The sequence below is a fragment of the Ictidomys tridecemlineatus genome, chromosome 5 (assembly GCF_052094955.1).
Source record: "Ictidomys tridecemlineatus isolate mIctTri1 chromosome 5, mIctTri1.hap1, whole genome shotgun sequence".
NCBI lineage: Eukaryota > Metazoa > Chordata > Mammalia > Rodentia > Sciuridae > Ictidomys > Ictidomys tridecemlineatus.
In genome coordinates, this window is record NC_135481.1 from 29,210,870 (window position 1) to 29,222,959 (window position 12,090).

Consider the following 12,090-nt stretch of genomic DNA (forward strand, 5'->3'; position numbering starts at 1 on the left):
TTGACTTCTTTCTTTCCTATTTTTATTCCTTTTACTTTCTTCTCTTGCCTAATTGCTCTGGCTGAAATTTCTAGTATTATATTAAATAGGACTTGTAAGAATGCACTTCCTTGTCTTGTTCCAGATTTTAAAATAAATGCTTTCAGTGGTTGCTAAGAGCCATAGCGGAGTAGGAATGATGCATGGCATTTTTGGTTGAAAGGTGATGCCAGCAAGCCATTGAGATGATTATGTTAAGATGTGCATTCAATTGTATATTAGACCACCCCCACCCCCACCCCCCCTCTGCCTCGACCTGCTACTTTGAAGCTTTCCGGGGACTCCCAGAGAGTTCCCATTGGTTGGGCAAGTGTGGTAGGAGGGATTTCCGGAGGACGGATTTCTGATTGGTTGGTGTGGTGTGTCCTGGGAGAATGCGGCGTGCGTGGTTTGCGGGAGTTTTGGAAATAAAGTTTATTTCTGCTTGAGTGGCTCGTGATTTTGTGCCCAGCCAGACTGAGGCAAGTGGTTCCCCAATTACTATGAGATTGGCTTTGGGTTTTTTTGTATATAGCCCTTACGATACTGAGGCAGTTCCTTCCATCCCTAGTTTCTTCAGTGTTTTTATCATGAATGGGTGCTGAATTTTGTCAAAGGCCTTGTCTGCATCTATTGAGATGACTAGGTAGTTTTTGTCCTTAGTTCTGTTTATGTGATAAATTATATTTGTTGATTTCTGTATGTTAAACCATCCTTACATCTCTGGGATAAAGCCAACTTGATCATGATTCTTGTTTTTAATTTAGAGACAACAGTGTTCACCCTGCCTATCCCCCAGGAATGTTATCAGATTCAATTGATATGTGGGTAAAATGTTGAAGAATGTAAGGCACTAACATGATTAAATTAAGCAAATATTTATCAAAAATCTACTCATTCAAAAGTACAGAAGAAATTCTAGGTGATACAAGAATACGTAAATTGTTAAAATGATTCTCATCTAAAACGTTGTTTACCTAAAATCCTTCAACAGCTTCCCATTTCTCTGGGAATTCAGACTATCCATGGCATAGCCTCTGCTTTTCTCTACCCATCTTACACACTCTCACCCACCTTCAATTTTCATATTAGTTGTTTCCCTCCTACACAGAACCTTTTTCTTTTTTTAAAGCCGTTTCTTGTGCTTAAAAAACTCTACCTTCACTCTTTAACCCAGAAGCACCTTCCAAATTCCTTTAAATCTCAATTCCATTTTTCAAGACAACTGTCTCTTGTCTCCCTAAATACAGCACACTCCTCTTGTGTGGACTCAGTGTAGTGTCCTTTTTCTTTGTAGTATTTAGGGAGCAATCATTTATTTCCCCCAGTGACTATAAGTTCTAGGAGGAAATGAACCATGTCTATTTTTGTTTAATGGAGTACAATGGCCATTTAGTAAATATTTATTGACTAGATGACTGATTTTCTGATTGACTAAATAATGTAGTGTGCCCTAAGACAAATACAGAGAGCTCTATAAAAAATCAAAGAAGAGATAATTTTTTCAATGAGCCCTAACCGATATTATGTCACCCAGATGCCAGTTTGAATAATGATTGTGATTATTATCACAGATCAGGTGTGAGTGATCTTGATGTTTATTATATCAAAAACATTGCTGAGTTTTACTTGATATTTCTTTGTTAACATTTTTCAGGAAATTCTTATTTGATTGGTCTGGTCATAGGAAGTAACCCATTCTCTTTTGGCAGCCCAAGCATGAACCTCTCAGCATCTTCTGTGATCTCATGGGTGTGGATTATGAGGAGATGTGTCATTGGCTTTGCCATCGGAAGCTGGCTACTGCCACAGAGACATACATCAAGCCCATCTCCAAGCTGCAGGCCACAAATGCCCGTGATGCTTTAGCCAAGCACATCTATGCCAAGCTCTTTAACTGGATTGTAGATCATGTCAATCAGGCTCTGCATTCTGCTGTTAAGCAACACTCTTTTATTGGCGTGCTGGATATTTATGGGTGAGCATTTTGGCTTATTGGTCTGTCAGAGAGCATTTCTTTGTGGAGAGTATTTAGTCACTCTGAATGGGAATTAATTTTATCTCATACTGGTGAGGAGAGGAAAACCCTACCTATGGCAAGTCAGGAGTACCTTTATGATGGTGATATGCTGTGATTAAAATTTAACTAAAACAACAACAAAAATTTAGCTCAGCTCTAGAGCTAATTTAATAAAGTAATGGATGGAATAAATTGGTTTTCAGAGTCTCATGTGAGAAATTATCACTGAATTTTTAAAAATCTAATTTTACTCGCTAATTTGTTTTCTGTGGATACCCTTCCTTAACAATGTAAACCCATTTTGTACATTGTGCTTATTTTATACTTGATTTTTCATTCTCTGGTTCAGTTTTTCAGAAGAACTTATAAGGTTCCCTTCTATGAATGTGTGACACTCTGAGTCTATAAATTGATAGGAGCAATGACTTTATTATAATTCTGTTGTTCCTCTCAGGAGATGAATGAGCCTCAAAAACTCATAGTTTTGAACACCTTTTCATGCTGGGAACTCTAAATAAAATTCTCTGCCTCATAGCAGGTACTCATCTGTTGGGCACATTTTCCATATTTCGGACTTATAAACATTTATCGTAATTGCTGTGTAAAGAAAGTTGCACAGTGTTACAGTACTTCCTATTTCTTTCTTCCTAATGAGTACATTTTGAATATTTTAAAACTATTCCTTTTCTCCCTTTCCTATTTTATTTTTGGTATTACAGATTCGAAACATTTGAGATAAATAGTTTTGAGCAGTTTTGTATAAATTATGCAAATGAAAAACTACAGCAGCAATTCAACATGGTAAGAATGTTCTTCTTTGAATAATAATTCTGCTATAAATTATCTCTTTAATTCCTGGTCTTTGTTTAAAGTCTGGCCCTTGAAATGAAGTCCTGAATTTTAAGTATTATATGAGTTTTAGAACAACTAAACAGCTAGAACTAATGATTAAAAAATGATGCTACATTTAGAGAAATATTTGGAAGTCATCCATTGTCTGAGAATGATGAGAGTTTGGGGCAATTAAATTGAGTGAGAGAAGTAGGAGGGGTGTTACCAATATAGGAAATATAAAGCTTTGAACCTAGGGATATTTTTCATTTTGTCATTCTGAAATTAATTGTATGTGGTGTTATGACAGCCTTAACTCTTACTTTCTATATTAGCAAGGAGTCAAAACTAAACATGAGAATTTCATGTATTCTTTTTTCAATAGTCTAAGCCATTCTCACTGAGACAATGGCAATGGGAATATTTTGAGAGTGACTCTTGTGAAGAAGTAATATCAAATATCCTAGAGGATTATCACAGTGGTGGGAGATCTGAAGGTACTTAAAAGTGAAGGGCAGCAGATTATATAATTGTGAAGGGCAGAGGCCTCAGAGGTGAACTGCTTGGGTTGGAATCCCATTCTGTCTTTATTGTCCAGGAGACGTTGGGACCTCCCTGGACCTTAGCTTCCTCATCTGTAAGATAGAGATGAAAATAGTTCCCCCCACATATCGTTTTATGGATTAAATGAGTTGGGATACATAAAATGCTCCTCACATGTCAAGCACAGTTCAAAGTACAAAATTAGGGGTAGTTATTAGTATTGATGAAAGAGGATGTTAAGAATGAGCCACTGAGTACTGGGAAATATGGCTCAGTGGGAGAGTATTTATTTAGCATGTGTGAGTTCAATCCCCAGCAAGCGTACACACACACACACACACACACACACACACACAAAATCAAGAAAAAAAAAGGAGGGAGGAGAAGGAAAAGAAAGGGGTGGACCATCGATAGGAATTGGTTGATAGAAGAAAAGAGAGCTAAAGGATAGGAAACGTTGCTTCATCTTATGAAAAGAGACGTCAAGTGGTATGAGTGGTCTGTGGTCCATAGTTGATAAAAAAATAAATAAAAGTTTAAGCAAATTATTTTAAGTTATAAAATTGACTAAAAAAAGAAAATCCAAAAATAGTAATATTGGGAAGATAACAAAGGAGCAGCAGAGAGGGTCATGTATATGAACTTAGCTTCATCAGAAAGTTAACAGTTTCAAATTGATAAATCAGAAAGCAACTGATGCGTATATTCTTTAGAAATATGTAAGTAAACATCAGAAGAAATAGCTAAAAGAATTAAAAATTCTTGCCTGCTTTCTGTTTCTATTCACCACTTATTCCTCTCGATTTTCCCTCACACCTCCCCATTATGTTATATCTTAATTTTTCTATGCATAATTGCTCCACTCCCTCTTACTATGAGATGGCTTATTCTCACTTCTAGTTTGTATATATTATCTCCACCTCAACATTTCTTCTTCATTTACTTCAGACTTCCTATAGAGATAACAGTGGTTGGAATGCTCTTCACATCTTAACTTGCTCACTTCCCACTCATCTTGGATTCTTTCAGCTTCTGCTCCTACTGCTAATTGCCTAATTGTTTCTTTGTTTTCTAATTCAGATACCTGAGAAAGTGAACTAATTAGCCCCATTCATTTTTTTTCATCTGAGATGTCTAGCAATAAAGTGCCCTCATGTACCCATACTTGGTTTAGTGAGCTGTGACCAGACACATGGGGTTTCACAGTAAAGGACTTAGCTGCATCGGGCTGCTCCCTGAGCTGAGGCCATGGATGTGGGCAGTTGGCATAAGAATTACTGTGGGAGCCAGATGCAGTGGCACAGGCCTATAATCCCAGGGGCTTAGGAGGCTGAGGCAGAAGGATCTCAAGTTCAAAGCCAGCCTCAGCAATTTAGTGAGGCCTAAGCAACTCAGTAAGACCCTCTCTCTAAATAAAATACTAAAAAGGGCTGGGGATGTTGCTTAGTGGTTTAGTCCCTAAAACAAAACAAAAAAAAAAAAAAAAAGGAAAGAAAGAAAGAAACGTAGTGGGCATATTTAGTGCTTAGAAGCATTCCTATATTGACAAGGACCTCTTGACATATTGAATCTCATGCCCACATTCCTTGATAATTGAGCACCCCAAATATTTGAGCCCCTCGGCTTTATGGAGTTTTCTAGAATAGATATAAAGATTTGTATGAGAGATAAGTTCTATTTAAAGCTTAGAGCAGTGCTTCTGATGTCAGCATGAAGACTACATATAAACTAATGAAAAACTTTAAAAGTTCATTGTTTTGGAAGATATTAGTGCTATCAATCAGGACACCTCTAACATATGATGCCTTATTTATTTTCTCATTAATCAAAAGAACAGAATAAAATTGCTAATTAGCATAACAAATACTCTATGGATGACCTTTTTATGTTTTGTTTTAACTAAGGCTTCTTATAGCTGCTTAAAGTGCAAAGGACATTCCAATAAAAGTAAAATAAAATGGGAAAGTTCCAGGTGCATGGAATTATATATTAGAAATCTCTGTGTCACCTGTTTCGTAGGACTTGGTATCTTAGGAAATATGTGTTATGTGGTTATAGCCACAAAAAGATAATCTCCCTAGAAAAATAGCAAGATGTGTGAGAGAACCAAAGAAGATAAAAGAGACAAGTAAATAACAGCAGAAACTTGGAAGAACAGTTAATGGTTATTAGCATCCATAGAAACAGAAAGTTGTGTATCAGCTGCACGGTTAGAGTACATCCTGCCACAAACTGTGGCAGATTGCCCTTCCCATCTAGGGCAGCTCTGCTCCTCTTCACCTTCAAAGCTCAGAGCACAAGCCTTTCTTTAGGGAAACCTACCCTGATCATCCTGTAACCAAACTAGATGAGGATTCTTGCACTCATAGTTTATATTATTTTCCTTTTTAATATTATTCCTTGTGATTATTTGATTTCTGTGTTCATCTCCCACCAGTCTCCTGTTGTTGTTGATGTGTTGACTATATGCTGTGACTGACACATAGTTGTTGTCGATGTTGTTGACTATATGCTGTGACTGACACATAGTATGTAGTCAATATATATTTTTGATTAAACGAATGAACAGAGTTCAGAAGCAATGGTGTGGGTTGTGGCTGAAGATTTTTAGCAGAAATAGCAATGGATTGGTAATACTTGTGTAGCTGCTTGCAGTATTGGATAAAAAATTTAGAAAAGTGAGCCATTATTCCCTGAAAGAGGAGAATAATCAAGGCTGATACACACAAAAAAACATACGTTAATCTAATTTTGAGGCATGTTGTACTTCAGCACCACAATCCCTTAAGAAATTATTTTGTTGTGCTCAAAGCATTGCCCTGTACTGTTCAGTAGTCTAGAGGGCATTCACTCTGCATAGTTGTTCAATGCCAGCTTAGACATTCCTGTGTCCTGTGTCGTTAGCAGCCCTATATAATTGCTTAAGGAGCCAAAAGTAGAAAGTACAATTTTAGAAATATACATAATAAAAAATCACAAACACTGCTTACATTTATCAGCTACTTAAAACATTTACATGCCTAGATCTGCTTCTTCACTAACGATCTGATGTAGCTGAGGTTTTGCTTTCTATGGTTTTAATTTACTTTCTCTGTGTATAAATGGTGCTTCTCCCATGAGATTACTGTTGCTAGTAGCCACAAACTATCTCCAGTTTTCTTGGTATCCTCTTAGTATTTTATAGAAACATTGTTGTTGTTGTTTTTTACTACATTCTTTATGATAACAATCCAAAAATGACTGCATTTTTCTTTTTCATTTCAGCACGTTTTCAAATTGGAACAAGAGGAATACATGAAAGAACAAATTCCATGGACACTCATAGATTTTTATGATAATCAGCCTTGTATTAATCTTATAGAATCTAAACTGGGCATTCTAGATTTGCTGGATGAGGAATGCAAGGCGAGTATGATTTTGGGGGGGAATTTAGACTGTCAAATAGATGCATCAAGATCAGGAGGCAAGTAGGTTCAGGCAGACATTTATTAGTAACATGAAATGCCATTGTGGCAAGTGAGAGTCTTCATTCTAAAGGGACACTAGACCTCAAGGATTCTAGTTATAAATGAAACTTTTATTTTCAGCTAATTATAGGTTATGTAGAAAATTGGTAGATAATATTGCTACCAATTTTTGTTGCTTTTTTAAATCAATTTTCTTATATTTAGAACTCTGTTGGAGACAGAATGTATTTAAAGAAATGCAAGAAACAATAAGAGAGGTGAATAGAGAGCCTACATCCTGGGAACAAATTTTTACCCCTCACACTTCAGATAGAGCCCTAATATCCAGAATATACAAAGAACTCAAAAAATTAAACAATAAGATAACAAATAACCCAATCAACAAATGGGCCAAGGACCTGAACAGACACTTCACAGAGGAGGACATACAATCAATCAACAAGTACATGAAAAAATGCTCACCATTTCTAGCAGTCAGAGAAATGCAAATCAAAACCACCCTAAGATACCATCTTACTCCAGTAAGATTGGCAGCCATTATGAAGTCAAACAACAATAAGTGTTGGTGAGGATGTGGGGAAAAGGGTACACTTCTACACTGCTGGTGGGACTGCAAATCGGTAAGGCCAATTTGGAAAGCAGTATGGAGATACCTGGGAAAGCTGGGAATGGATCCACCATTTGACCCAGCTATCACCCTCCTGAGGATCTTAAAAGAGTGTACTATAGGAATACTGCCACATCAATGATCATAGCGGTACAATTCACAATAGCTAGACTGTGGAACCAGTCTAGCTAGATGCCCTTTAATAGATGAATGGATCAAAAAAATGTGGCATCTATACACAATAGAGTACTACGCAGCAATAAAAAATGACAAAATCATAGAATTTGGAGGGAAATGGATGGCATTAGAGCAGATTATGCTAAGTGAAGCTAGCCAATCCTTACAAAACAAATGCCAAATGTCTTCTTTGATATAAAGAGAGCAACTAAGAACAGAACAGGGAGGAAGAGCATGAGGAAAAGATTAAGATTAAACAAAGACGAGTGGGGGGAGAGAAAGGGAGAGAGAAGGGAAAGCATATGGAAATAGTAGGAGACCCTCAATGTTACACAAAATTACATAGAAAAGTATGTGAGGGGAAAGGGGGGGGGACAAGGGAGAGAATTGAACAACAGCAGATGAGGTAGAGAGGGATGATGGGTGGGGAGGAGAGGGGGGATAGTAGGGGATAGGAAAGGTAGCAGAATACAACAGTCACTAATATGCCATTATGTAAAAATGTGAGTGTGTAACCGATGTGATTCTGCAATTTGTATTTGGGGTAAAAATGGGAGTTCATAACCCAATTGAGTCAAATGTATGAAAGATGATATATCATGAGCTTTGTAATGTTTTGAACAACCAATAAAAAAATTTAAAAAAAGAAATGCAAGAAATTGCACAAAATATATTTTGAATAATAGTTCTAAGTAGCCATAATTTTTTGTCATCATCACTATTATTTATCTTTTATTAAGGAATTGCTATATATAAGGCTTAATCCAAGTATGTTAAAGGAATTTTCTCATTTAATTTTCTCAAATGTAGGAGGTAAGCTCTTGTTATCATTAGGAAACCATCTGGGAAATGTCAAGTCATTTATATAATATCCATTAAGATGAGAATATCAGTAGTGATCTAGGTGGAGTTATTATTTAGGGAAACAGTTGTCACTGGTAATACCTACAGCTTGAGACCACTCTTGATGATAACATTTGTTGTTTAAGGCAACTATGATAAGTTGTCTTTTAGTTGGATTTCAATAAAATACATTAAAAATGAAATATGCTAAAAAGGATAATCTATTTGTGATTTTAGTCTTTTTTTGTTCTTTTTAGATATTCATGATAGTAGAGTATATTTTGACAAACTGTACATACATGGAGTAAAATATTCTAATTAGGATCCCATTCTTGTGATTATACATGATGTGGAATTTCACTGGTCGTGTACTCATATATGAACATAGGAAAGTTATGTGTGATTCATTCTACTGTCTTTCCTGTTCCCTTCTTCCTTCCCTTTCCTCATTCCCCTTTGTCTAATCCACTGAAGTTTTGTTCTTCCTTCCCCCTCCCTGGTTGTGTGTTAGCATCTGCATATCAAAGAGAACATTTGATCTTGAGTTTTGGGAACTGGCTTACTTCACTTAGCATGATTGTCTCCAGAATCAAAAGTCATAAAGTCATTCCTTTTTATAACTGAGTAATATTTCATTGTATATGTATACCACATTTTCTTTATCCATCCATCTGTTGAAGGGCACCTAGGTTGGTTTCATAGCTTAGCTCTTAATAGCCATAAGTTAAAAATTTACTAGTCATTCTTTATTATGGACATAGGTGATAAAGATGGAGGTTAGTCTTAATATCTGATGATGCACCATGTTAGAAAAAATAGTGGATCCCCAGCTTTACTACTATCTGAGTCATCTTAGGCAAATAACCTATACTTTCACTTAATCTTTCTTTAGTTTATATGCAATAAGTTACACCTTATCATAGGTTGATCCATGTAAGCCTCCAGATTTCCTACAACATTAAGAAGGTATGTAATAAAAAAGTGCTCAGCCTCACTTGAAATTAAAATAAAATGCAAAGCAAAGCAAAGATGGTATCCTGCTTTTTACCCATCACATGGGTAAGTTAGACCTGATACCTTTCATTTGGTATTGGTAAATGAATACTGTATCTGTACAATAAGGATAAGAATTAATACAACATACTTAAGATGAAATTTGACAACAATTCTCAGAATCATAAATACATGTATCTTTTTACTGCTTAGATTTCAATCTATGAATATACTTGTGAAAGTATCCAAGGTATATACGTGTAAGAAGAAAACTACGGCAGTTGTTATAATAACAAAAAACAATAACAACCTAGTGGCCATAAATAAAAGAATTATTAAGAAGAAAAAAAGGCAAGGAGTACGTAGAATGAGCCCATTCATCTACATGTCTTAAAAGAGATTAAAGTTGAGAAAACAACAAGGGGAGACCCTCCATTTCATATCTTTCTGTGTGTAAATGTTACCTTTATTTAACAAAAATTTAAAATTTAAAAATACATATTACTATATACATGATATTCATCTTATAAGGCCTTTGTTTTAAAAACAGATCAAATATTTATTTGATGATTTCTAGTATAGGCAGATTGTCACCCAAAGATGGCTGGGTCACCTGTGGAAAGCGCTTGGTCTAGCTCTTCATTAGTAATTGGTTTGGGGCCTGTTGGAAAGAAATGTAGAAGAAATGAATTCCTAAACTAAATATAGGTAAAGCCAAAAAGTGACCTTTTGGCAATTGATGCAACAGAAGAGTCTCAATATTCAGTTTCTTTTCTTTCTTTCTTTTTCTCCCTCAATGTAGATGCCTAAAGGTACAGATGACACTTGGGCCCAAAAATTGTACAACACACATTTGAACAAATGTACACTCTTTGAAAAGCCTCGCCTGTCAAACAAAGCTTTCATCATCCAACATTTTGCTGACAAAGTAAGGAAGCTTTGTATATTTTTTTTATTTTTGAATACTTAAATGAAGGAAAAAAATAATAATCAAGAAATATTGTTTTTTTCTTTGCTGATGCTTGCATTCTTTGAGGGCTTACAGAAAAAGCAGTCTTCAGTATTGGCTTGTTGGTTTTCTCTTCCTTTAACTTAAATTGAATTATATATTAAATAAATAGGGGTCTAGTCTTCTGTCTAGAAGTTGGAACTCCAGGAAACCCTGAAACCAGCTTCCTGGGAATCTCCCTCAGGGGTTGAGGACTTTCTGAGTTTACCTTAGTCCTGACTGGAAACCTTAAAATGAACATAAGTTCACCTAAGGGTTTTGTAGTACAGGATATAAAGGTCCTCTAGTGACAGACTGTTCAGTTTGCTGGGGTTTTGAAAGAGAAATCTTCTATTCTCAAGGAATCCCACTTTACCAAATCAACAATATTTCCCCCAGCTTCTTCCTCTATCCATCATTAATTTTTCACCTCTTTCCAATCCAACAGCCATGTGTTCCTTTTGATCCTATCTCCCACTTTAATCTCTTCTTTCCCCAAAAAAAACATTCCACTGAATAGTGGACTAGCTTGGTAGGAGATATAATGGGTCAGCCTGGGATGAGCTTTCTTTGGCCAGCGTGGGGGAAGAGGATCAACTTCTTATGAGTCTGCTTACCCATAAATTGAGAGGATTATTTAGACCACAATTAATCAGCAAGCACTACCACTATTCCCTAGAAAAACAGTTATGGAATGGTACCAATATTTTAGCAAAAAAACTGATGAGAGCTGGTCATGTAACCTGAGCTACTACTTATTTTTGTTGTTGATGATATAATATCTATTCAAAAGTGCTATCAGTTAAGGAGATTTTTCCATGTGTTTTCAGGTGGAATACCAGTGTGAAGGCTTTCTTGAAAAGAATAAAGACACTGTTTTTGAGGAACAAATTAAAGTTCTTAAGTCAAGCAAGGTAACCATAGACAGGTTTATTCTAATCAGTATATATTCAATAAAATGTTAATTATGTACTAGTTTTTGTTGTTTTTGTTTGTTTTGCAGTCCTGGGATTGAGATTAAGGGCACTCTACCACTGAGCTAAATCTGTATCTCCAGCCCTTTTTATTTTTGTTTTCAGAGAGGATTTTGCTAAGTTGCCCAGGCTGGCCTTAAACTTGTGATCTTCCTGCCTCAGGCTCCTGAGTCGCTGGGATTACAGGTGTGCATCACCATGCCCAGCTTTAAGCATTAGCATTTTAACAATAAAAATGATTTTTCCAACAAAATCTGTTTTACTTACAGTTTTTAATTCACCAATATATAACACTTACTGTGTATCAGGTTCTGTTCTAAAAGCCTTGCAAATATTAACACATCTAATCTTTATAATGAAGGGTATTATCATTACTCTTATCTTACAGATGAGGCATCTGAGGCACAGGGACTTCATGGCTAGTGAGTTTTTAAGCCACATAAAAATGCAAGCTGTCTTGCTCAGGGTCTGCTCTTAACCACTATGCATTGTGGTCTTTCAGTTTTAAGTGAAATTATTGCCTCCACCATGGTCTTCTCTCTTGTGTGCCTTTGTGAGAGACTATGAGAGAAAACAGTTTTTTTTGCTATATCATTTTGAAGGGATGTGCCAGAATTGTGGCCTCATGT

The 12,090-nt window shown here is 36.0% G+C and overlaps 1 protein-coding gene across 3 annotated transcripts in view; it reads left to right on the forward strand.

Moving 5' to 3' along the window:
• The window catches only part of Myo5a (myosin VA), a 228,574-nt gene that overhangs the window by 120,229 nt on the left and 96,255 nt on the right, over positions 1-12,090 (forward strand). For all 3 annotated transcript variants that reach the window (XM_078049598.1, XM_078049596.1, XM_078049597.1), the window contains exons 10-14: positions 1,731-1,996; positions 2,758-2,839; positions 6,677-6,817; positions 10,302-10,427; positions 11,318-11,401. In XM_078049598.1, coding sequence (XP_077905724.1) covers positions 1,731-1,996; positions 2,758-2,839; positions 6,677-6,817; positions 10,302-10,427; positions 11,318-11,401 — 699 coding nt within the window. The remainder of the gene's footprint in view (positions 1-1,730; positions 1,997-2,757; positions 2,840-6,676; positions 6,818-10,301; positions 10,428-11,317; positions 11,402-12,090) is intronic.